Source organism: Carcharodon carcharias, chromosome 3 (assembly GCF_017639515.1).
Source record: "Carcharodon carcharias isolate sCarCar2 chromosome 3, sCarCar2.pri, whole genome shotgun sequence".
NCBI classification, from domain to species: domain Eukaryota; kingdom Metazoa; phylum Chordata; class Chondrichthyes; order Lamniformes; family Lamnidae; genus Carcharodon; species Carcharodon carcharias.
In genome coordinates, this window is record NC_054469.1 from 10,109,409 (window position 1) to 10,136,716 (window position 27,308).

Here is a 27,308-nt window from a genome sequence, read left to right on the forward strand (position 1 = left end):
GATACAAAGATAGGTGGAGGGACAGGTAGTATTGAGGAGGTGGGGAGGCTGCAGAAGGATTTAGACAGGTTAGGAAATAGGGCAAATAAGTGGCAGATGGAATACAACGTGGGGAAGTGTGAGGTCATGCACTTTGGTAGGAAGAATAGAGGCATAGACTATTTTCTAAATGGGGAGAGAATTCAGAAATCTGGAGTGCAAAGGGATTTGGGAGTCCTAGTCCAGGATTCTCTTAAGGTTAACTTGCAGGTTGAGTTGGTAGTTAGGAAAGCAAATGCAATGTTGGCATTTATTTCGAGAGGACTAGAATATAAGCAGGGATGTGCTGCTGAGGCTTTATAAGGCTCTGGTCAGACCACATTTAGAATATTGTGAGCAATTTTGGGCCCTGTATCACAGGAAGGATGTTCTGGCCCTGGAGAGGATCCAGAGGAGGTTCATGAGAACGATCCCAGGAATGAAAGATTTAACATATGAGGACTCTGGGTCTATACTTGATGGAGTTTAGAAGGATGAGGGGGATCTGATTGAAACTTATAGAATACTGAAAGGCCTGGATAGAGTGGATGTGGGGAAGATGTTTCCATTAGTAGAAGAGACTAGGACCTGAGGGCACAGCCTCAGAGTAAAGGGAAGACCTTTTAGAACAGAGATGAGGAGAAACTTCTTTAGCCAGAGAGTGGTGAATCTATGGAATTCATTGCCACAGAAGGCTGTGGAGGCCAGGTCATTGAGTGTATTTAAGACCAAGATAGATAGGTTCTTGATTGGTAAGGGGATCAAAGGTTACAGGGAGAAGGCGGGAGAATGGGGTTGAGAAACTTATCAGCCATGATTGAATGGCAGAGCAGACTCGATGAGCCGAATGGCCTAATTTCTGCTTCTATGTCTTATGGAACAAAGAAATGGCTGACCAACTAAATACATACTTTGGTTCTGTCTTCACAAAGGAGGACACTAATAACATACCAGAAATAGAAATGTCGGGGAACACAGGGATTAGTGAGAGGGAGGAACTGAAAGAAATCATTATTAGTAGGGAAATGGTGTTGGGGAAATTGATGGGATTGAAGTCCGATAAATCCCCGGGGCCTGATAATCTGCATCCCAGAGTACTTAAGGAAGTGGCCCTAGAAATAGTGGATGCGTTGGTAGTCATCTTCTGAGATTCTATAGACTCTGAAACAGTTTCTACAGATTGGAGGGTAGCTAATGTAACCCCACTATTTAAAAAGGGAGGTAGAGAGAAAACAGGGAATTATAGACCAGTCAGCCTGATGTCGGTAGTGGGGAAAATTCTAGAGTCCATTATAAAAGATTTAATAGCTAAGCACGTGGAAAACAGTGGCAGAATCGGACGGAGCCAGGATTTATGAGAGGCAAATCATGCTAGGCAAATCTACTGGAATTTTTTGAGCATGTAACTAGTAGAGTTGATGAGGGGAGCCAGTGGATGTGGTTTATTTGGACTTTCAGAAGACTTTTGACAAAGTTCCACATTAGAGATTGGCGTGTAAAATTAAAGCGCGTGGGGTTGGGGGTAGTGTATTGAAATGGATAGAAAACTGATTGGCAGACAGGAAACAAAGCGTAGGAATAAATGGGTCTTTTTCCGAATGGCAGGCAGTGACTAGTGGGATACCGCAGGGATCGGCGCTGGGACCCCAGTTATTCACAATATATGTTAATGATTTTAGATGAGGGAATTAAATGTAATATCTCCAAATTTGCAGATGACACAAAGCTGAGTGGGAGGGTGAGCTGTGAGGAGGATGCAGAGATGCGTCAATGTGATTTGGACAAGCTGAGTGAGTAGGCAAATGCATGGCAGATGCAGAATAATGTGGATAAATGTGAGGTTATCCATTTTGGTAGCAAAAACAGGAAGGCAGATTATTACCTGAATGGCGATAAATTGAGAGAGAGGAATGTGCAACGAGCCTTGGTGTCCTTGTACACCAGTCGCTGAAGGTAAGCATGCAGGTGCAGCAGGTGGTAAAGAAGGCAAATGGTATGTTGGCCTTCATAGCCAGAGGATTTGAGTACAAGAACAGAGAAGTCTTGCTGCAATTATACGGGGCCTTGGTGAGACCACACCTGGAATATTGTGTGCAGTTTTGGCCTCCTTATCTGAGGAAGGATGTACTTGCTATAGAGGGAGTGCAGTGAAGGTTTACCCGACTGATTCCTGGGATGGCAGGACTGACATATGAGGAGAGATTGAGTCAGTTAGGATTGTATTCGTTGGAGTTCAGAAGAATGAGGGGAGATCTCATAGAAACCTATAAAATTCTAACAGGACCAGACAGAGTAGATGCAGGAAGAATGTTCCTGATGGTGGGGGAGTCCAGAACCAGGGGTCACAGTCTGAGGATATGGGGTAGACCACTTAGGACTGAGATGGGGAGAAATTTCTTCACCCAGAGTGTGGAATTCGCTACCACAGAAAGTAGCTGAGATCAAAACATTGTATGTTTTCTAGAAGGAGTTAGATATAGCTCTTGGGCTAAAGGGATCAAAGGGTATGGGGAGAAAGCGGGAGCAGGCTATTGAGTTGGATGATCAGCCATGATCATAATGAATGGTGGAGCAGGCTCGAAGGGCTGAATGGCCTACTTCTGCTCCTAGTTTCTATCATGTCTGTAGCAGCTTTCTAAATGAGCATTATGACTTTGTGCCATTCTTCTGCCTTTTCCCCGTACCCTTGTAACTCTTTCGAGTACAAACCCGTTTCCATCTGTTTCAGATGAAGTTATATTGTTTCATAGTTTGCCATTGTGAGATTTGAACTCTTGATCTTGGGGTTACAAACCCAGTACCATAACCACTTGGCTATTTAGGCCAAGCCCCCTGTACCCTTGTACATTGTTTCTATTCAAATAATCATCTAATTGCCCTCTTGAATGCCTTGATCGAACCTGCCTCCACCACACTTCAGGCAGTGCATTCCAGAAAGAAGGTGATTGAGAAGGTATGTGGTAGACTTCCCTTTATTAGGTAAGGCATAGAGTTTAAGAGCAGGGAGGTTATAGGAACTATATAAAACTAGTTAGGCCATAGTAAGAATACTGCGCACAGTTCTGATCATCACATTGCAGAAAGGATGTAATCACATTAGTGAGGGTACGGGAAAGATTTGAGTGTGTTGCTGGGGAATGAGGAATTTTAGTTATGAGGAATGATTGGCTAAGCTGGGATTAGTTTCTTTGGAGTAGAGGAAGCAGAGGAGAGATTTAAATGAGCTGTATGAGATTTTGAGGCCAAGGTAGAGGATATTTTTTCCATTGTTGAGGTCAATAACAGGGGTCTAGATTTAAAGTAATTGGCAGAAGAATTAGAGGGGCGTTTGAGAAATCTTTTCACCCAGAGGGTGTTGGGGTTTGGTGCTCAGTGCCTGAAAGAGTGGTCAAGACAGAAGCCCTCGCTGCACTTTAATAAAAAAAAAGTTCTTGGATATTCACTTGAAGTGCTGTAACCTGTTGGACTCAGGGCAAGAATTGGAGGTGAGATCAGGCTAGATTATTCCTTTTTGACCAGCACAGACATAAAGGACTGAATGTCCTCCATCTGTGCTGTGCATTTTCTATGTTCCAGATTCATATAATTAACTGAATTTAAATTTCCTAGCTGCCATGGTGGGTTTTTTGAACTTTTGACTGGGTCATTAGTTGAGGCCTTTGAATTATTCGTCCAGTAACATAACCACTAGGCTGATGTACTCCTGGTAACATAGTGTACAGCGTGCATTCCATCCATATTCTTTTGTCACATACAATGTTAGTATTTAATTGAGAGGGAATAGGAGAATTAAGAATTAGAGTTTGTTCTATGATCGTTGAGATGTGACAAATGGTATTCCTTGGGCATCAGTGCCATGGTGGTAATGTCACGTTACTAGTAATCCAGCGGCCCAGGCTAATGCAGTGGGGACACTGGTTCAGGTCCTACCATGGCAGCTAGTGGAATTTAAATTCAATTAATAAACCTGGAATATAAAGGTCGTTTTAGTAATGGTGACCGTGAAACTATCATCGATTATTGTAAAAACCCCTCTGGTTTACTAATGTTATTTAGGGAAGCATCCTCAACTGGCCTTACATCTGACTCCAGACCCATAGCAAGTTGGTTGACTCTTTTAATTGCAAGTAGCAAGCCACTCATATGAACATATGAATTAGGAGCAGGAGTAGGTCACTTGGCCCCTCAAGCCTGCTGCACCATTCAATAAGGTCATGGCAATAAGATCAATAAATTCAAGGGCAATTAGGGATGGGTAACAATTGCTGGCCTTGCTGGCAATGCCCACATCCCATTAAAGACTGAAGAAAAAAAATCTGTGATGAGGTCTCTGCTTTTCATCATCTATATTGATGACTTGACTGAATGAATAGAGAGTTTTATATTCCATTTTACAGATGACACTAAGTTAGGAGGCACAATAAGTTGTTTAGATGGGCGTAGGAAGTCATAAAGGATTGTAAACGAAGAGAGTGGGGGCAGAACAATGGCAGATGGGGTTTCATGAAAGCAATCATCCACTTTGTTAGTAGAGAGCTTTGGGTGTCAATGTACACTGGTTACTTTATGTACCTGCACACTAACTTTTAGTTATCAAAAAGACTAACAAAATGTTGGCCTTTCTCTGTGTTTTTGAGAAAGTGATGCTTCAATTCTAAGGAGCTCTGGTCAGACTCTATCTGGAGTACTTGTCATTAGTTCTCACCTCGCCTCGGAGGATATATTAGCCTTGGGTGTGGTACTGAGTATAAATAGAATTGAGGCTTGAAGAGTTAAATTAAAACGGTAGGCTGCATATCCTTTGAGTTTAGAAGGATGAGTGTTTATTTAATTGAGGCCTTTTAAAATAGGATTTGATAGAGATGGAGAATTAAGAATTGGAATAAAGAGTTTATTCTGTGATTGTTGAGATTTGCTCTGGTGGGGGAAATACAGTACCGAGAGGCACAGTTTTAAAATTAGAGCTTAGGCCATTTAGGAGGAAAATCAGAAAACACTTTTCACCCTAAGTACAGTGTCACATAAGAGACTTGTTAGCAAAATTGATACCCAAGGGTTTAAATGGGTAATGGCTGCATGGATATAAACTTGGCATGACAAAAAAATAGAGGGTAGTGGTCAATGTGCAGCGTTGTCCTGCAGGGATCAATATTGGAACCACCGCTCTTTGATGTACATTAATGACCTGGCTTTGGCTATAGAGGGCATATTTTCAAAGCTGGCTGATGACAAAGTTTGGAAATGTGGTTATCAGTGAGGAGGAGGATAATAGCAGATTTCACAAGGGCATAGATTGGAGAAATGAGCAGACACATGGAAGATGAATTTAATGCAGCAAAGTGTGATACATCTTGGAAGGAAAAGTTACTAGAGACAATGTAAACAAAATGGTACTATTTCATCAGGGGTGCTGAAATGGAGACACTTTGGGTTCATGTACGTGAATGTTTGAAGGTGGCAAAATTGCTTGTGAGACTCCAGGCTGGAGTATTAGAGCTAATTCTAGGCATCACATTTTAGGAATGATTTTAAAACTTTGGAAAGAATGCAGGGGATATTTAACAGAATGGTGCCAGGGCTGAGGGACTGGCAAAGGTGGCATTGTTCTACATAAAGCAGAGAAGGAGAAGACAACTTACAGGGATAAGGGGAAAGAATGGTTGAGTGGGACTTTTTGTTAGGGCCAGCACACCCTTGATTGGCTGAGCAGCCTCATAGAATCATAGAATGATTACAGCACAGAAAGTGGCCATTTAGCCCATCATATCAGTGCTGACTTTGTGCAAGAGCAACTCACCTGTGCCCACTCCCCTGCATTTTCCCCATAGCCCTGCAAATTTTTTCTGTTGAGATAATTGCCCAATTCTGCTTTGAAAGCCATGATTGAATTTGCTTCCACTGCCCCCTCAGGCAGAGCACTCCAGATCTTAACTATTCAAAAAGTTTTTCCTCATGTTGCCATTTCCTCTTTTGCCAATCATTTTAAATCATTATCCTCTGGTTCTCGATCTTTCTGCCAATGGGAACAGTTTCTCTCTATCTGCTTTTCCAAGCCCCTCATGATTTTGAACACCTTTGGTTTGTTAGGGAGAAAAATACATTTCTGTGCAGTGGCAGGACACTTATCTAGTTATTAACAAATAACAGCACCATTTACGGAAAGAGCCAGTTGACATCTGAAATTTACACTATTTGGCTACCTGTCAATAAATTGTCTGTTAAAGATGCAAATGGATGAATAGGCTCAGTAGTAACTTCTGACCAGGGCAGCTCACTAACATTTTGTTTTGAAAAAATCGGTCAGAATTTACTATAGTTGGACATCCAACAGTTGCTTGTTAGTTAGTCTTGTCCTTGCACGTTTTTAAAATTTTTACATGGCAAGTTGCTGACTGTTTTCCCCATGACTGATGATAAGATCACCTTGGATCGTTATTGACCCCTTGGATTTGTTCCCTATAGTTTTGATTCTCTTGGAGAGCAGAAAGCTTCTTCACTATAATCTCAGGACATGAGAAGTGTAATGGGCTGTATGCCACTGTTGGGTATGGGTCTCGAGGGAGCTGGAGAAGGAGTATGGAGGATTTTGAGATGATATTTTAATACTTAAATTGGTTTAAGTCCAATTTTCGTGATTGTATATCAGTGCCAGTTTGCCACCTTCCATAAGTGTGAAAGTTTATTACAGAAACAGTGATGAAATGCTGACTTTCTCTCATTCCAGTGACGCTGTGACATTCCTCTTTACCGTTGATTAAGGACTCGTCTGGCTGAAGAATTTCATGAGGATTGAGGGAACACCTTGATGGAAGGCTCTTCATCTCCCCACACCTCTAGGCCTTCGTCTTCACGCAAGCGTGAAGGAAGTGTGGAAAGCCAGCATAGGTCATGCGTCCGAGTGACCTCCAAGCCAGTAAGGAAAGTACGGCGAATGGCGAGGTGGAACACCACAGACTACACGGTTCACGATACCGACAATGACATGCTCTTGATCATTTCTAATGAAAACAGGGTGCAGAGGAAGCCGAGGAAACTGGCAGGGAAGAAAAGTAACCGGAAGTTGAACGCACAGCACAGTTCCCACAAAAATAAGGTTTCCCTGGACAATAGAAGGATGAAGGAGGCCATGTCTAAGAGCCTGGCAGGCCAGGTTAAGCTAACTGATTCAGAACTGGAGCCTGAGAAGACAGAAGTCTTGGACCGATGGGGCCAAGAGCTTCCGATCGAAGTCTTAGTTCATATCTTCCATTATGTAGTGTCATCGAATGGGGCCGTACCATTTCTGTGCAGGTAAAGACACAGTGAGCGAGGGAGCATTTATTTCTTATTGGGTGTTTGTAACCTCATACTGTACAGATAACTCTTGTCAAAAGTTTTTCCCCTTCCCTTTGAAAGGCTATTAAGGATTCTGCTTCCCTTACTATCTCTGGTTGCGCATCGATGTACTAACAACCTTCCTGCAGTTGAGCTTATTTGCACCATGCAGTGGGTAGAGACTTTCTGATATAATTGTTTTCCCTATGATGGATGGTAAGGTTATTGACCCCTTAGATTTGATCCCTGTAATTTTGACTTTCTTGGAGAACAAAGCTTCTCCAGTATAATCTCAGGATTACAAATCTGCATTTCCGTCTGTGTGGTGGTGCGATTTTGATCTTCCTGAGCTTTCTTTTGTTTTTAAACAGGATGGCCCGTGTTTGTCACCTGTGGTATGGAGCTGCTGCCAACCCCAAACTCTGGCAGAAAGTTACAATCTCCTATTGCTGGACAGATTCTGGAAAGAAACTGGTGCCTCCAATTCAAAGAAAAATCCAAAACACCCTCAACTGGCTAAGAGACAACAGGTTTGTATAAGTTTGTGCGAGGTGGGGGAAATGGGCATGGTCTTTTCAGGTGAGGACTGCTGTTGGAATGGTAAACAACAAGAAGTTGCATTTATATAACAAAGTTAATGTTGTAAAATGTCCCAAAGAGCTTCACGATAGCATTACCAAACAAAATTTTACATTAAGCCATGTAAGTAGACATTAGGAGTGTTGAGGAGTTGGGTATTAGGGGACACCTTTTAAAGGAGAGAATAGTGGAAAGTTTTAAAGGATATTCCACAGTTTCGAACCTTGACAACTAAAAGCATGGCTGTTGATGATGAAGTGAAGGAAGTTACTCAGCATTGGAGGAGTGTTGAGTTCTTGGAGGGTTACAGAGATGGGGAGGAGTGGGCCATGGAAGGATTTGAATTCTGGAAACACAATTTTAAATTTGAGGTGTTGTAGGGCTGAGAACCGGTGTAGGTGAATAGCACAGGGGTGATGTTTGAAGAGTACGGTGTGAGCTCGGATATGGACAGCAGAGTTTTGGATGGGCTGATGGTTATGGAGCTTGAGCTCTAAACTTTCCTCCCCTCCCATGAAATATACCACCTTGTCCAGCATTTGGTCACCTGGCCTACACTCTCCTCTCTTGGCCCTGTCTCCATTTCCTGCAATGGTTCCACTAAGCCCCTTGAACTGTTTTCAGGTTGAAGGCAGCGAGAAGTGAAAAGTCATATTACTCCTAGCAGTAAAGAAACAGCCACTGAAATGGCTTTAACTTTGAGACAGGCACAGGTTCTCACTCCTGAGGAGTGCATGATCATTCTCTGTGCTAAAAACAAAAAACTGCGGATGCTGGAAATCCAAAACAAAAACAGAATTACCTGGAAAAACTCAGCAGGTCTGGCAGCATCAGCAGAGAAGGAAAGAGTTGATGTTTCGAGTCCTCATGACCCTTCAACAGAACTGGTGAGTTTTTCCAGGTAATTCTGTTTTTGATTCTCTGTGCTAAGTTGGCTGGCTTTCAAAATGAAAGGAGTCAGTTTCAAGATGGGAAGTTGTGGTAAAGTTGTAAACTGATTTAATCGGCATTTGTTTTTAAATGTACAGGTTTACACAGCTTCGGGAGTTCTCTCTCTGCCACTGGAACAATCTAGTGAGTTACACCATGAAGGTAAGACTGACCTTCAAGGCTCGCTCTCCAGTTGGATTAGCAGTGTGCAGTTTGCTTTTCAGTGTGAAGTCACCTTCAAAGGAATATCCACTAATGCTAACTCTTTAACTCAGTCACTCAAATGTTAAAGGCAAAACTTACCAATATTTCCAAAAATGGTGGGATCGATTTACAATGATATTTTCCGGTTTTGTACTCTAGTTTGATCTGTTCCTTTCCCTTTATAGGCACAGCCTGGGTATAGAGGCGTAAAAATAATCAACTTAGCTGGCGAAAAGTTGTGTTTAAAGAAAACAAAGGTCCAATCATCTGCTTGTATGTGAGAGTTGATAATCAGAGGGCATAAGGATGCAAATATTGGTAGTGGAATAGTTCTACTATTGTGGTTAAACTGCATTGTGGAGGAAGCTTTACTTTGCTTCCCCTTACTTGGGCATGCTTGATAGGGCAGCTTGATTGTGTGTGCTTTACGCTGCACTGTATATGCTTGAATTAAAGGGATTTTCATCTGTCCTGTACTTTATCTGATCTGCAACCTAATATTGAGGTAGGATGAAAATTGTAGGGAAGCATTCATTCTGTACTGTTGAGTTTAATTTCCACGTTGTTCCATATGGCACCATCTCATCGTGTTTAATTTGGGAGCAGTGTTCCAGGTCTCTCTGTTGCTCCAGCATTTTTATTATATTGCTGAGAAGAGAAGCTTTTCATTTTGGAATGATCAGGACAAATGCAAAAATACCAAATTTCAAACAATTGTAACAGTTTATATTACAGGAGGAAAGGGTGCTGATTGGCCAAGGCGTTGCCATTTAGAAAGCAATGGGGAACTATAAGCTCCCCAGGTTCCAGGGTAATCCAAAAAAGGTTTAAACCTATTCCTTATGTTTGCAGAGCACAAGTCCCTGTGTATAAATGTATGTCACTTTTAGCAAGTGTAAATGAGCCATGTTATGAGCAAAAACAGAAAATGCTGGAAAAACTCAGCAGGCCTAACAGCATCTGTGGAGAGAAAAAGAGTTAACGTTTCGAGTCCTTATGACTCTTCTTGAAACATTAACTTTTCTTTCTTTTCTCTCTACAGACGCTGTTAGACCTGCTGAGTTTTTCCAGCATTTTCTGTTTTTGTTTTAGATTTCCAGCATCCGCAGTATTATCTCATGTTACGAGCAAGACTGTTTATCTTAAATTGGTTGCCAACGTGGCTGTTTATTGTTCAGCAAGTGTTGCCCAATTGCAGGATTGCATCTAATAATAGCTGTGCAAGTGGTATTTTCCACTAACAGGATGCTGCCATCAGTCTAAAAAAGATGTTCTGCCTAACACAATTGAGCAATGTCGTGTATGAATTTCAGTGCTGGTGCTGTGGTAGGAAGGTAGGCCATCCGTTCTAATAATTGGTTGATCAAATCAAACTTTGGTTCCTTTGGTTGTTCGTAATAGGCAGTGTACAGACTTTACTCAACTAGCTGGTGTTTGTAAAACCCAAACAAAATGTCTATTGTTAGATGCGATTCCATAATTGGGCAGCACTTGCTGAATAACCCTGAGTACGCCAATAGCTACACTAACAATCAATTTAAGATGATCAGTCTTGCTGTAATGTGGTTCATTTACCCTTTCTAGAAACAACATGAATTCATACACAGGGGCCCAATTGTCTGCAAACAAAAGGGATATGTTCAAGCTTTAAACCTTTTTTTGAATTACTTGGGAGCTTTCTCCATGGCAATGCCTTGGCCAATCAAAGTTGAAGTGCCAACCAATCAACATACTTTTCTCCTGTAATATAAATTGTTATGATTGTTTGAAGTTTTTTTAATTCAGTCATGGGATGTGGATGTTGCTGGCAGCCAGCATTTATTACCCATCTCTAATTGCCCTTGGGAAGATGGTGATGAGCTGCTGCCTTGAACCGCTGCTGTCCATGTGGTGTAGGCATTCTTGTCCTGATGAGTGCAAGACAAAAAGCTTCGGCAACATGTCTCTCTTTTCAGCAATATTCAAGTTCTGTACAGCTGAGCGACCATTTTTTACACTGTAGCTGTTGCTGTTTTCCTCTTTTCAGACCATCACGGAGTCCTGCCCTCACTTAGTCTCCTTGCGGCTGACTAACTGCACCGGTGTCACATCTGATATCTTTGAGGCATTGATCACCCATTGCCGGAAGCTGGAAAGTTTAAATCTGCAACATTCAGTGGTAAGTGGACTACTTGTGAGTTGCACGCTTGAGTTGTAAGCGTACACTCCAGTAATTGCACCAGTTTGAACAAGAGTTCAGTCCGCCTATCATGCCTGGGCTGGTGCTGATTATTCTTGACCCCTTTTATTATTATTTTTTGACCAATATTGATGTAATTCCCTCTTAAATGTATTGGACTTGCTTTAATGGCTATTCTGTTTGCTTATGTGGGAAACTTTTATTATTAAACCCTGTGTTTATGCCCTATTATCGATTCACCAGCTAATATAAACAGCCTTATCCTTTAGTGTGGTTTCTAGGAGTTTCGTACTACTATGAGTCTAATCATTCTATACTAACCTGCCTTAACCTTTTCCAATTTTTGGATTATGGATAGCAACATAAAGCCATTTGCTCCTTTTGAGACTGCTCCACAATTCAGTAAAATCATGACTGATCTGATTGTGGCACTAACTCTAATTTCATTCCAGCCCCCTATAACTCTCAAATGCCTTGTAGATCAAAAATCTGTCTAACTCATCCTTGAATATATTCAATGACCCAGCCTCCACTGCTCTGGGGTAGAGAATTTCAAAGGTTAAAGACCTTTTGAGACTCTTCTTCGTATCTCTTAAATCGGAGATCCCTTATTTTGAAACTGTTCCACCTAGTACTAGATTCCCCCATGAGGGGAAGCATCTTCTCAGCATGTACCCTGTCAAACGCCACCCCCTCTTCCCCCCCCGCCCCCCCCACCAACCTCCCCAGAATCTTCTGTTTCGTTAAGATCATCTCTCATTCTTCTAAACTCCAATGAGTGTAGATTCAACCTGCTGAACCTTTCCTCATAAGACAATCCCTTCATCCCAGGAATCAGCCTAGTGAACCTTCTCCGAACTGCCTTGAAAAAGATATATCCCTGAAGTAAGAATACTAACTGTACACAAGTACTCTGTGTGGTCTATTAGACTCCAACTTGTTCCCCCAGTTGTTGCTATTTACTCAACTAGCCACGCATACACACCATCTTAACTGGTTACTCTTCCACCTGGGTGCCAAAGCATTATTCATTGCTCCCATCTGTATGTTGGTTTCCCAGCCCCAGGAAAATGGTCACAGAATGGTGCTGAATCAGTGTCCCTGCCAGTGGTGATGTCCAGTTACTTCAGTGTGCTAGAAATCTTTTTATAATCCTGTAATGTTTATGAATTCTGAGTCTTTTACATAATCAAAATAACACTGTATGACTACATGCGGGCCACAGTTAGCTTTTGTAAAATTCAAATGCAGGAAATTATATGGCAAAAGTGCATACGAACATGTTTGCTGTCTGGGTAATAATGTAGAGTAAAGTGTAGTTTTGTAAGCAGAGTTTACTGACTGCCATTTAGGTTGTTTCTACTTGGGTTAACATGGCACTCTAATCCAGAGCGCATTCTATTAATCTGCTTCAATTTGTCTAAAAATCTACTGTATTTTAATAACCGGTGGCCTTTAGTCTCAGCCTTGGACATCACAGACAATGCAATTCCATATGTATGGGAAGTGTGCCCTCTACAGTTGCAATGTCACTAAACTCAGCCTTTCTTATTAGAGCCACCACTTTTGCCAAGAATTTCTTCACCCCTCCTAATAGATCCCTCTTTGATTTGGTTTCTCTTTTTGTCCGATTACTGCTTTGGGAAGATTATTTCTTTGGAGGTTTTTCTATATTAGAGAGAAATTGGCACTCTCTAAATGCAGGCTGTTATTTAGAAAGTATTTGACTCTTTATGTTGTCTTCTGTTTTTTCCTTTATAATTACTGTAGATTCACCTTGTGATATCTCTCTTTGCTCTTCCAGTACTTTTAATTTCACCTAATTCTTCTGGCTTTAATCTGGGGAATAGAGAAGCTGGAAGTGGGTTGTGATGTCAATTTTAAAATAAAATGCTTCGTGGTACAGTAGGCAAAGATATTAATAACCCTCTGAGATCTGGGTTGAATCCATCCCAAGTTGAATATGATAATAGCTGCATTTCTCTGCTGGCTGGCTGAGTACTGTCTGAGATTATATGGACGTTCAGATCCAAATTTGTGGAACCTTTTCAGTCGGTATTAATTGGCCCTCCCATTCATTAAGGCTACTGAAATAAATGGAAGAATGCCATTTTAATTCATTTAGGGATGGCAGGTGAGGTATATGGTTTGTGCAGAGTGAAGGATGCTTTATCTTGTATCTAACCCTAGAGTGACCAAAATAAGAGTATTGCTTTCCTTAGTAATGACATCATTCTCCTAGTTAAATGCAAAATCCATGATAATTTCGTGTGTGTTTTGTAAAAGATCAGTGCTGTGACTCTATCAAGATCTTTTATTTAATATCAATGGCAGCAGAAAGTAAGTATTGAAAATGTTTCTAGAATTGCAGTGGATGTAGCAACTGCAGCCCTGGTTGAAAGTTCAACACAGACCAAACACTTCCTGAACAGAAGGTCTTCCATGCCTCCTCTGCCCCATCCTCTCCAAGCTTACCTTGTCTATGACACTGCTCCCTTGATTTCCTACCTGTTCAACTCCTGATGATGCAGCTATGTTGTTGATGGTCCCTTCTCTGGCACCATCACTGCAAAATCACTGTTATCACTCCCTCAAAAACCCAGCCTCAGTCTTTCCAGCCTGTCCCTTTGCTGCCACATCTCCCAGTTCCTTTTCCTCACTAAGGCCCTCAAAGCTGCAGAGGCTAGGTTAGTTGGAGCTTTCAGAACTGAGAGTGATGAATGACAGGAAGCTGTTTCTTTGAGTTTTGATCCCCATATTGTGTGTTTTTCTTTACAGGTTGACACTGTAGCTGTTGTTAATTTTCTTGAAGCAGCAGGTTCGAATCTGAAACAACTGTGTGTGACTTACAGCAGTCGCCTGCACAACATCTTCAATGCTATTGTGGTAAGGCATATCATAGGTGGCAATTTAGAATCAGTCATAGAATGGTTAACAGTACAGAAGGAGGCCATTTGGTCCATTGTGTACATGATGGCTCTCTGCAAGGACAACTCATTTAATCGGACTCTCTTGCCTTTTCCCTGTAGTCCTGTAATTTTTTTTCTCTCAGGAACCCATTATATTTGGGCTATGGTATGGGAGGGGGAAATATTCTGCGATATATAAAGTAAATCCCACATGACACACTTGGATTCCATTACCAGAGTACAAGCAGGGGTACAGTTTTGTAGGACTAGGCTGAGAGTCTGTCTGATTTATATTGGTTTCATTTGTAATAAAATAACAGTTTTCTTAGTTAAAGGTTGCTGGTGGATATTTTTTCCACCATCCTTTTCATGCTCTCAGGTTGATACCATTCATCATTCCCATGGCTTAGTGAGGTAGCCTCTGGAACAGAAGGTTATGTGTCAATATTGAAGAAATGCTGCACTATGGATGTGTCATCTTTTGGATGAGAATTGAAACTGAGGCCTTGTTTGCTCTTTCAAGTGAACATAAGATTCCTTGAACAAGAGTTAGAGGAGTTCTCCCTGGTCTCTTGGCCAAAATTTATCCTTAACCAACATCACTGAAAAAACAGATGATCTAGCCATTTATCACATTGCTGTTTGTGAGACCTTGCTATACATAACTTGGCTGCTGTGCTTCCTATATTACAACATTGATTATATGAAAAAAAAGTAATTAGTTAGCTTCAAAGCACTTTGAGAGTCCTGAGGTTGTGAAAGATGTTAAATAAATGCAAGTTTTTGTTTTCTTTATTCCGGGGCTACCCCCTGGGATGTTGATCTTGGGGGATTCAGTGCTGGTAATGCCATTGAATGTCAAGGGGCGATGGTTAGATTCTCTCTTGTTGGAGATGGTTATTGCCCGGCACTTGTGTGGTGTGAATGTTACTTGTCACTTGTCAGCCCAAGCCTGGATGTTGTCCAGGTCTTGCTGCATTTGGACATGGACTACTTTAGTACCTGAGGAGTCGTGAATGGTGCTAAACATTGTATAATCAACAGCAAACACCCTCACTTCTGACCTTTATGATGGACGGAAGGTCAGTGAATCCAAACTGAGTCTCAGTAAGCAGGTTATTGCAGAGCAAGTGCCGCTTGAAAGCACTGTTGATGACCTCTTCCATCATTTTACTGATGATCGAGAGTAGACTGATGGGGCAGTAATTGGCTGGCTTGGATTTGTCCTGAAAGATTGGAGAAGTTGGGATTGTTCTCCTTGGTGAAGAGAAGGTTGAGAGGAGATTTGATTGACAATTCAAAATCATGAGGGATCTGGACAGAGTAGATAGGAAATCTGCTTCTGCTGGTAGAAGGATTGAGAACCAGTGGACAAAGATTTAAGGTAGTTGACAGAAGAAGCGATGGTGACATAAGGAACAACGTTTTCATGCAGGAAGTGGTTCGGATCTGGAAAGCGCTCCCTGAGAATGTGGTGGAGCCAGGGTCAATCGAGGCTTTTGAAGGGAATTAGATCATTATTTGAAAAGGATAAATTTGTAGGGTGATGGGGAAAAGAGGAACGAGCTGGTGGGGCAGCATTGGACTCCCTGCATTTCCCAGTTGACTCCCTGCTTTACTCACCTGTTTTCTCTTGTGCTTCTGTCCTGTAGGCGGGCTGCTGCACTGAACTTCGGCTACTGGAGGTAAACACTGAAATCAAGCAGACCAACCCCTATTTCCAGTTCTGCATTGAGATGCTGCAGGCCGGCTGTCCCAAGCTGCAGGTATTTCATGAGTAATTGCTTCACATTCTGTCCTTTTGGGAAAGATTCCTTCTCTCTTCAGTATCCCCCTCATTAAAGAAATACAGCTTCAGTCCTCTGTTCTGGTAATCTAATGCCCCATCTCCAACCTCGCCTTCATCTTCAAAGTCCTCCATTGTGTCCTTATGCCTATTTCCTCCACAAGTCTCAATTTTAATTCTTCCTATTAGACGACTGTTCTAATTCCTAAAGCAAGTTTAAAGCATAGAACTAGAGCTAATCTTTGCAAAGCTTTGTTTCTTTGCAGAATTGCATGTTACAAGCACACACCAGTCAGTTTTAGCCTGTGCCTATTTCGAGGGCTGAAGTAAATCCTTCAGTCACCCCTAATTCTAGGTTGTCCCACAAGAGGAAACATTCTTTCCACATTCACCCTTCAAGACCGCTCACTCTTCAAAACTCCAGCGAATACAAGCCTAGCCTGTCCAACCTTTTTTATAAGACAACCCACCCATTCCAGGTACATTTTCAGTAATTCAGTAAACCTTCTCTGAACTTTTTCCACTGCATTTGCATCCTAAAAAATGAGGGGTCACCCATTTATGATCATAGGAGTGTATGAAATAGGAGCAGAAATAGGCCATTCAGCCCCTCGATCCTGCTCTGCCATTCAATAAGATCTTGGCTGATTTGTTTGTATTTTGAGTTCTCCATTCCCACTTACCCCTGATAACCTTTGATTCCCTTGCCTACCAAGAATCTATCTACCTCTGCCTCAAAAATATTCATTGACCCCATTTCCACTGCCTTCTGAGGCAGAGAGTTCCAAAGTCACACAACCCCCTGATAGAAAAACTTTTTCCTCATCTCTGTCCTATAAAGGTGAGTCCTAATTTTAACAGTGCCCCCTAGTACTGGACTCATTCACAAGTGGAAACATCCCTTCAGAGCTCTGAAGAAGAGTCATACAGACCCAAATCATTAACTCCCTTTCACTCTCCACAGTCACTGTCAGACCTGCTGAGTTTTTTTTGGCATTTTCTGTTTCTCTTTCAGAATCCTAGCATCTGCAGTATTTTGCTTTTATCCTTGCCTTTATGTTCAATTCCTTTTGTAGTAAAGGATAGTATTCCATTAGCCTTCTTGAAAAAGTCCCACACAAGCTGTTAGTGTGTAAAATAAAAGCACATGGTATTGGGGGTAATATATTGACATGGATTGAGAATTGGTTAGCAGACAGGAAACAGTAGGAATAAATGGGTCTTTTTCAGAGTGGCAGGCGGTGACTTGTGGAGTACAGCAGGGATCAGTGCTTGGGTCGACTAGGTCTGTATTCACTGGAGTTTAGAAAAATGAGAGGGGATCTCGTTGAAACTTATAAAATTCTGATAGGGATGGACAGACTGGATGCAGGGATGATGTTTCATCTGGCTGGAGGGTCTAGAACAAGGGGTCACAGTCTCAGGATACGGGGTAAGCCATTTAGGACTCAGATGAGGAGAAACTTCTTCACTCAGGGTGGTGAACTGTGGAATTCTCTACCACAAAGCTATGGAGGTCAAGTCACTGAATATATTTAAGAAGGAAATAGATTTCTAGACCCCAAAGGCACCAAGGGGTATGGGGAAAGAGCAGGAGTATGGCATTGAGATAGAGGATCAGGCATGATCATATTGAATGGCAGAGCAGGCTCGAAATGACCTATCCTGCTCCTATTTTCTGTGTTTCTATTGCATGCTGTATATGGCTAGTCCAGTTCAGTTTCTGGTCAATGGTAACCCCCAGGATGTTGATAGTGGAGGATTCAGTGATGGTAATGCCATTGAACGTCAATGGGTGATGGTTAGATACTCTCTTGTTGGAGATGGTCTTTGCCTGACACTTGTGTGGTGCAAATGTTACTTGCCAGCCTGGATATTGTCCAGGTCTTGCTGTCTTTAGACATGGACTGCTTCAGTACCTGATGAGTCACAAGTGAGCTGAACATTGTGCAATCATCAGTGAACATCCCCACTTCTGACCTTATGACACTACCCTGAGGAACTCCTGCAGTGACGTCCTGGAGGTGAGATGACTGATCTCCAACAACCATAACCATTTTCCTTTGTGCTAGGTATGACTCCAACCAGTGGAGAGTTTTCCCCCTGATTCCATTGCCTGTAAGTTATGATTCTGTGTGGATGACTGTCAGACTGTTGCTTGGCTAGTGAGACAGCTCTCCCAATTTTGGCACTAGCCCCCAGATGTTAGTAAGGAAGACTTTGACCTTGTAGGGTCAACAGGGCTGAGTTTGCTGCTGTTGTTTCTGGTGCCTAGGTCGCTTTCATTCCTTTTTTTGTAGTGGTTTGATACAACTGAGTGACTTGCTAGGCCATTCAAGAGTCAACCATATTGCTATGGGTCTGGAGTCACATGTAGCCCAGACCAGGTAAGGATGACAGATTTCCTTCCCTAAAGGACATTAATGAACATGATGGGTCTTTACAACAATTGACTATGGTTCCATGGTCATCATTAGACTTTTAATTCCAGATTTTTATTGAATTCAAATTCCACCATCTGCCATAGCAGGATTCGAACCCGGGCTCCCAGAGTGTTACCCTGGGTCCCTGGGTTAGTAGTCCAGTGACAATGCCACTACGTCATCGCCTCCCCAGTTTGATGTTATCTTTTTAACTTTTTTAGTTAACCAGTTAGTTATTGGGCCCTCTCCTCGTAATTTTTCCTTCTCATTGGAAAGTGTCTATTCTGCGTATTCTTAAATGTCTGCCATTGCATCTCCATTGATCTATCCCACCCCAATTGCCCTTGAGAAGGAGGTGGGTTTCTACCTTCTTGAAACTTGCTCGGCCATTTCAGAGGGCAGTTAAGATTCAGCCAGGTTGCCATGGGTCTGGAGTCAGACCAGACCAGGAGGGCAGATTTCCACCCCTAAAGGACATCAGTGAACCAGATTGGCTTTTACGACAATCTGGTAGTTACGTAATCACCATTATTGATTGTAGCTTTTATTCCAGATTTATTGAATTAACTGCATTTAAGTAACCTTGCTGCCATGGTGGGATTTAGACTCCTGTCTCATGATAAATAGTCCAGGCCTCAGAATTACCAGTTCAATAACATAACCACAATGCCACCATTCCTGGTATAGTCTCCAACTCCTCGTTGCAAACAGCCATCTCATCATTAGCTGCAATTTTCTCATGGCCACACTTTTTGCAACCTGAGCTGAGTTACCAACTTCATATTCTGTCCAGTGCAAAGATGCCCACTTCTATCTTTTATAACATCATCCATCCACACCTGAATCTCAGCTCATCTGCCACTGACATCCTCATCCATGCCTTGACTTGAGTGGATAATGTCTGATCTACCACCCTCCGTGAACTTTAGCTCATCCAAGAAGATGCTATCCTGCACCAAACCCCTCTTGTCCATCACCCTTGTCCTTGCCGAGCAACATTGAGGCATTGGCAGTGCTTCCCCCCTCCTTTGAACTATCCATTCGTCTGAAGTCTAGATGTAACATTTATTCACTCTCCTTTTAAGGAAAAATAAGTCCCGTTCTGTTGTCCTGCACTGATTTCTGGTCAGGATCAGCATTGTACCCCTCAGAATCACATCAAAGGCCTTTGAAGTTGGAGCCAAGTGCTTGCCAATGTTGTCTTAGCAATGGTTTATGAAGGGGTTAAAATGCGCTGTGTGAGCGAGTAGTGAATTGCATTTTGGATTCCATTCCAGATCTTCAGTATGGTCTGTTAACGTTGGGCCTTGAAGTAGCTGGTCAATATTTGCATTCCGATCTTATGTTCTTCTCCTGTGTGCTCAGCAATACTCATTCAAAGTTTAGATCTCATCCGTTATCATTCAGTGTCCCAGACATTGAGAACCTTTAACAATTTCTTGTGCAGGTGCTGAGGCTCCTGAACTTGACCTGGTTCCCAAAGGCTTGCACGATGATTGTTTCACCGGAGGTTGGCTTCTCGGAGCTGGAGGAGTTGTGCTTGGCCACTTCATCATTCTCGCTGGTCACGGACGAAGTTCTGGTGAAGCTGCTGCACTTGTCATCCAGGTTACGGACATTAGACCTGAGAGGTTGTTATCGGATCACATCAGCAGGATTACAGCTTCTGCCCTGTCAAGGTAAGGACATGTTTCTCTGAAACCACTTTATGACTCCTCCATCTAGATATGTGTATGTTTAGGGCACTTTGATTTATTCTTATTTAATATTACAGGTGTATTGCTACAACCAGGTTAGTTTTCTAGCTCACTGTTTTCCCTAAGCTCTCCCAGATCAGGCAAAAGATGTTTAAGATGCAGGATAAATCATCTCTTTGCTCTGAGCTCTCCCAAACCAAGGACGGCACAGGTTAGATACAGAGTAAAGCTCCCTTTACACTGTTCCTATCAAACACTGCCAGGACAGGTATAGCACTGGGTTAGATACAGAATAAAGTTCTCCCCACACTGTCCCATCATCCAATAATAGGGCAGGTAGAATGTGTTCGCTGCAGATTGAACCACTGCCGTCCAACTCATGTGTGAGCTGTTATAGGAGGTTGCTATCTTTATTTAGTTTAGGGTGAGTTATCCTGTCAGAAAGTGCACTCTTCTCATTGTAATCTGGTCACATCCTTGCATTTACCCCAGGAAGAACTCTGTCTCACCATCCCATGGCACTGAGCCCTTGAGCGCACTGGTGGCTCTCTGCAATTTGCAGCAAGGTCCATCCTCCTTCCACAGGAAAAGAGTCATGGAATTTATCACAGTCTAAATGATTGATGGTCCATCTTCATCTAGAACGCTAGAAGACACAAATTACGTACCAGAAATTGAGAGTGACCAAGAGGCTAATAAGTGTTTTTCACTGCTGATATTAACATTATTAGAGAAACTAAAGAGACTAAAAGTTGACAAATCCCCAGGACCTGATGGCCTACATCCTAGGGTTCTACATTTCTAGAGGTAAGATTGGTCAGGAAGAATAGAAAAGCAGCATATTATTTAAATGGGAGAGATACATCAGAACACTGAGGTACAGAGGGATCTGGGTGTCCTGGTACATGAATCACAAAATGTTAGTATGCAGATACAGCAAGTGATTGGGAAGGCAAATGGAATGTTGGTGTTTATTGCAAGGGGAATGGAATATAAAAGTAGGGATGCTTTGCTAGACATACAGATGTTGTTGAGACCGCATTTTATTTTTAATTCATTCGTGGGCTTTACTGGCTAGGCCATCATTTATTGCCCATTCTTAATTGCTTTTGAAAAGGTGGTTGCGAATTGTCGTCTTGAACAGCTGCAGTCCATGTGGTATAGGTACACCCGTAGTGCTGTTGGGGAGGGAGTTTCAGGATTTTAACCCGACAACAGTGAAGGAATGGTGATGTGATGTATTCCCAAGTCAGGATGGTGAGTAGCTTGAAGGGGAGCTTCTAGGTGGTGATGTACCCATGTATCTGCTGCCCTTGTTCTTCCAGATGGTAGCGGTCATGGCTTTGGAAGATGCTGTCTAAGGAGCCTTGGTGAATTCCTGTAGTGCATATGTATATGATACACACTATCTCTGCACTGGTGGTGGAGGGAATGAATGTTTGTGGAAGGGGTACCAATCAAGCAGGCTGCTTTGTCCTGGATGGCGTCAAGCTTCTCAAGTGTTGTTGGAGCTGCACCTATCCAGGCAAGTGGAGAGTGTTCCATCATTCTCCTGACTTGTGCCTTGTGGAAGTGGACAGGCTTTGGGGAGTCAGGAGGTGAGTTATTCATCGCAGGATTTCTAGCGTCTGAACTGTTCTTGCAGCCTCAGTATTTATGTGGCTAGTCCAGTTCAGATACTGGTCATTGGTAACCCCCAGGATGTTGATGTTGGGGGTTTCAGCAATGATAATACCATTGAATGTCAAGGGATAATGATGAGAATCTGTCTCTTGGAGAAGGTCATTGTCTGGCACTTGTGTGGCATGAATGTTATTTGGCACTTGTCAGCCCAAGCTTGGGTATCGTCCAGGTCTTTCTGCATTTGACATGGACTGCTTTAGTATCTGAAGTCGTGAATGGTGCTGAATGTTGTGCAATCATCAGTGAACATCCCTACTTCTGACCTTATGATGGAAGGAAGGTCATTGATGAAGCAGCTGAAGATGGTTGGGCCTCAGACTGTGGCACTCCCTGAGGAACTCCTGCAGCGATGTACTGGAGCTGAGATGATGGACCTCCAACAGCCAGAACCATCTTTCTTTGTGCTAGGTATGATTCCAACCAGCAGAGAATTTTCCCCCTGGTTCCCATTGACCACAGGTTTGCTAGGGCTTCTTGATGCCACACTCGGTCAAATGCTGCCTTGATGTCAAGGGCTCTCACTCTCACCTCACCCTGGGAGTTCTGCTCTTTTGTCCATGTTTGAACCAAGGCTGCAATGAGGTCAAGAGCTGAGTGGGTCTCCTTCAGAAAGGATATAAATGTGTCAGAAGGAGTTCTGAGAAAGGTAACTTAGCTGATTTAAACCCCACCCCACAATCCCTGGTATCCTACGAGCAAAGGTTGGGCAGGCTGGTCCTGTATCCATTGGAGTTTAGAAGAATGACAAATGTATAAGATCCTGAAGGGACTCAACAGAGTGGCTACTGAGAGGATGTTTCCCCTTGTGGGAGAGACTAGAACTAGGGGACAAAGTTTAAAAATAAGGAGTCTCCCATTTAAGGAGGAGATGATGAGAATTTTTTTTTCTCAAGAGGCTCGTTAGTCTGAGAAATTTTCTTCCCAGGGACTGGTGGAGGCAGGGTCATTATTTTTAAATCAGCAATAGATAGATTCTTGACTAACAAAGGAATCGAAGGTTAACGGTAAGGTGGGAACGTGGCGATGAGGCCTCAATCAGATCAGCTAAGATCTTATTGAATGGCAGAGCAGGCTTGAGGAGCCAAATGGCCTCCTCCTGTTTCTGACTTGTATGTTTTTATGAAACAGTGTGTGGATAAATGGGGCATTTTCAAGTTGGCAGTCTAACTAGTGGAGTGCTTCAAGTATCAGAGCTACTTACAATCTGTATATCAGTGACTTAACTGAAGAGACCGAGAGTAATGTATCCAATTTTGATGATGATACATTTCCATTTTGCTTTGTAAGTTGGGGAGAACACGAAGAGGCTGCAAAGGTTAAGTGAGTGGGCAACAAGGTGGCAGATGGGGTATAATGTGGGGAAATGTGAGATTATGTACTTTGGTCGTAAGATTAGAAAGTAGAATATTTTTTAAAAGGCATGAAACTTCTAAATATTGATGTTCAGAGAGACTTGAGTGTACCCGTAGAAGGAACACAAAGTTAGCATTCAGGTACAGCAAGTAATTGGGAAGCCACATGGCATGTTGGCCTTCATTGCAAGTGGGTGCAGTACAGAAATAAGGAAGCCTTGCACAGGGCTTTAATGAGTCCACACCTGGAGCACTGTGTAGTTTTAGACTCCATATTTAAGGAGGGATATACTTGCCTTGGAGGTGGTCCTTTGAAGGCTCGCCAGATTGGTCCCTGGGATGAAGGTCCTATGATGAGACGGTGAGTAAATTGGTCTATATTCTCTGCAGTTTAGAATGAGATATGATCTCATTGAATCATACAGGATTCTGAAGGTTTGACAAGACAGACAGAGGCTGTTTTCCTGGCTGGGGAATCTAGAACACGGGAGCACAGTCTCAGGGTAAGGGGTTGTGGGAGGGTGGGGGGGTTGGAATTACTAGCATTGATCACAACCACAGGACATCTCAAAGTTCTTTACAGCCAATTAAACACCTTTTAAAAGAATAAAACTGTTGTAATGCAGGGTTGAGAAGGCATTGGCCATTTCAGACCGAAATGGGAAATTTCTTCACTCAGTGGGCTGTGAATCTTTGGAATCTTATACCCCATATAGTATATCCTTCCTTAAATATGGAGACAAGTGTTTTGGGTGCTCATTCAGTATATTCAAGACTGGAATGATGCTGAAACCAAGGATAATGGCAGTGGGCAGGAAAGTGTTGTTGTGGATCAATCCCATGATCATATTGCATGGACTTGAAGGACCATGTGATCTACTCCTCTCCTATTTCTTATGTTCTTATGGAACTGACAAATACCAGGCAATTTGGGGCCAGTTCCTGGAGGCTCAAAAGACATGAGGCCCTCCCATCTGCAGTGGTTATTCGTGTCTAGCCTTGGTTTGCAATATAAAGGGTGATAAGGGGATGGCATAGTGGTATTGTCGCTGGACTAGTAATCCAGAGACCCAGGGTAATGCTCTGGGGACCTGGGTTCGAATCCTGCCGCGGTAGATGGTGGAATTTGGATTCAGTAAAAATCTGGAATTAAAAGTCTAATTATGACCATGAAACCATTGTCGATTTGTTGTAAAGACCCATCTGGTTCACTGAAGGAAATCTGCTGTCCTTACCTGGTCTGGTCTGGCCTACATATGACTCCAGACCCACAATGTGGTTGACTCTTAAATGCCCTTTGAACAAGGGCAATTAGGGATTGGCAATAAATGGCTAGCCTAGCCAGCGATGCATACAGGATTCTGAAGAGGTTTGACAGGAAAAGCACAGAGGTTCATGAATGAATATATAAAAAAAAAAAGGCCTCAAGCTTGTACCTTTTAATTGAGCCTGTGTAATTAATGTTTGTCAGAACCTGTCCTACCTAATTCGGTTCTGGTGAGACAAAACTCTCCAAGGAGGCAAGAAATTTCTCCCCTGGCCCCTGAAGTAAAATATAATATCGGTAAAATATAAAACCTGACTCGTGGACAGTCTTATGGGCCTTGAGAAATAGGGTTTCAATCCATCCCATCATCTGTACCAGTGGCACTCAGTATATGGGCTCAGAGCTCCTTTATGTCCCTCCTGTCCCCTCTTTCAGCTCTTGGGAGACTTACTGCTACATATCTCTGGGGCTCCATTCAAGTCCTACAGCTGTGAGATTGCTGCCTAGAGATTTTGCATTATTACAACTCCCTCTCCTGGTGGTTATAGAGAGAGAATCCGAGCAGAGACGTGAACCTGTCTCAACCAAGATGCTATATTAAACCTGCATGTCCTGTAGAACTTATTCCTTCTGCCTTGCCCTTAACCTGTGGCTGCATTATTGAGATCAGGATCTGATGCTGGAAGAATCATGAGTGCAATCTTATGTCCATTCAAACCCTGCCTACTTGAACAACAGCAACCTGCATTTATATAGCCTCTTTTTAACTCAAGAAGTACTGTAGGAGGTTTTACTAAGAGTGATTATCAAACAAAATTTTGACACCAAGCCACATAAGGAGCTATTAGGTGATTAACAGCTTGGTTAAAATGAGAGGTTTTAAGGGATGCTTGCACAAGAACAGGGGAAAGACCTCATCCTGAGTGAGACACAGCCAGAGTGAGTGTGGGTATTGGCAATTTGGTGCACAGTGGGAACTGGGTGCATAAGGGAAGAGGTGCTCTTTGCATTTTTTCTTTGCTATCAAACTTCTTAAATCTTCAGAGTGGTCTTGCCCTGCTGCAGCAGTAGAGGCCACAAGGGAAAGGAATGACTGGTAAGTAGTGGGTAAGGTTGGGTAAATATTTACTACTTTAATTGCTTATAGTTTAAGGTCTTTTTGTGGTTTATAGTTTGTATATTCTGTAGTAACGAGGATCAGGAAAGAAGGGCCCAAGAGTAATTGAATTAAATGGTTTAATTTAAAGGGATAGGTCATGGCAGAAGAGCTCAAAGCCATGGCGTGCTCCTCATGCTCCACGTGGGAAGCCGGGACCAGCATGTGTGCAGGAAGTGTGTCCAGCTGCAGCTCCTGGAAGCTTGGGTTTCAGAACTGGAACAGCAGCTGGAGACACTGTGGAGCATATGAGAGCATCGTGGATAGCATGTTTAGAGAGATGGTCACACCGCAGCTGAAGGGACTTGAGGAAGGAAGGGAATGGGATTGTAGCTCATATCTTCTCACACCTGCACCCTCTCCTGTTGTGATTTCCACGGCTAAAGGACTAAATCGCTTTATTATGAAACTTTCTGCTTGTTTCAGATCTGGCACGGCTGTTCTTGGGACTTTACTGCAGCACTACCACCCTACTGCTGGCTAAACAGGGCTCGGAGCAGATGGCATTAAAATGGAAGCACTCTTTGCAAGAACTGGATCTCACTGGGCAGTGCTACAATGAGAAGGATCTTGAGCTGGCCATGGAAATCCTAGCGGGGCCTGAGGGAAACCATCTTCTGCGCTCTCTGAACTTGGCTGGGACCAAAGTCACGTTGGATGCCATCAGGTATTCATCATTAGATGTGCTACTCAGTGTGGTCTCTTAATTGTAAGAAGATCTGAAGTGAGAAAGGGCAATTAAACACATCATAAAGGAATTGAATATATACTTAAAAGGGAAACATTTGCAGGGCTATGGGAAAGAGCATGGGAGTGAAATTGATTAACTCTCTTTAGCGAGTTGGTACAGCCTCTGATTCTAAGATCAATTGCAATGTACTTGGAGTTTAAAAACAAAAAAACTGTGGATGCTGGAAATCCAAAACTAAAACAGAATTACCTGGAAAAACTCAGCAGGTCTGGCAGCATCGGCGGAGAAGAAAAGAGTTGACGTTTCGAGTCCTCATGACCCTTCGATAAGTTCTGTCGAAGGGTCATGAGGACTCGAAACGTCAACTCTTTTCTTCTCCGCCGACGCTGCCGGACCTGCTGAGTTTTTCCAGGTAATTCTGTTTTTGTACTTGGAGTTTATGTTTGATATTCACTGCTACCTGCCCCTGTAGATCCCTTATGTTATACTTCCTGGTCAACACAATTCCCTTATGAGCATTTAAATGTGAAATCACCATGTGTGTTGATTTTGGGTTTTGATTTAAATATATTGCTGAATTCCCCATTTCCTGCCTTCCCCATTTAATAGATGCTAAGCAGTGTCATGTTGGGAACGTAGGGGGAGCGATGAGTTTAGCATCAGAAAGTGACGGCATGTCCGGAATGCGTGCCCCAGGATTGTCAGCCCAAGGCCCACTGAAAATTGGACTCCCGATATAAAACTGGTGAGCTGCAGACAGCAGTCCTAATGCAGCTCGCTAGGCCCTACAGAATTGAGTCGGCTACGACACTGAGCCGGTCTGGGAGTAAGTCTTGGTTTGGGATGGATCAGAGATGGGAGGGTAGAGACATGGCATTCTCAAGTCGCCAGCAGTTTGTAGCAGCAGGACTGCCTCTGCATTAATGCCAATACAACCAAAAAAATGTACTTGCCTTTTCTCAGCGGCCTCATATTAAGGAGTTTGGTTTGGCCAGTGTAAACAGAGAGATTCAAGTTATAAATGAGGAATTTGGTAACACTGGAACATAGGAAGTCAAAGGGAGAAATTTAGTGGAAGTTTTCAAAATTAGCAAAGGTTCATAGAGAGCAAATAGTGAAA

At 42.7% G+C, this 27,308-nt stretch overlaps 1 protein-coding gene across 2 annotated transcripts in view; it reads left to right on the plus strand.

The window, feature by feature from the left end:
• Nucleotides 1-27,308, plus strand: part of fbxl6 (F-box and leucine-rich repeat protein 6) — a 45,991-nt gene that overhangs the window by 14,442 nt on the left and 4,241 nt on the right. The window contains exons 2-9 of one of the 2 annotated variants that reach the window (XM_041184811.1): nt 6,743-7,308; nt 7,704-7,862; nt 8,940-9,003; nt 11,072-11,203; nt 14,003-14,110; nt 15,786-15,899; nt 19,790-20,021; nt 25,924-26,164. In XM_041184811.1, the coding sequence (XP_041040745.1) occupies nt 6,824-7,308; nt 7,704-7,862; nt 8,940-9,003; nt 11,072-11,203; nt 14,003-14,110; nt 15,786-15,899; nt 19,790-20,021; nt 25,924-26,164 (1,535 nt within the window). In that variant the 5' untranslated portion in view covers nt 6,743-6,823. Of the gene's footprint in view, nt 1-6,741; nt 7,309-7,703; nt 7,863-8,939; nt 9,004-11,071; nt 11,204-14,002; nt 14,111-15,785; nt 15,900-19,789; nt 20,022-25,923; nt 26,165-27,308 lie in introns of both variants that reach the window. The other variant, XM_041184810.1, reaches the window with a different exon arrangement.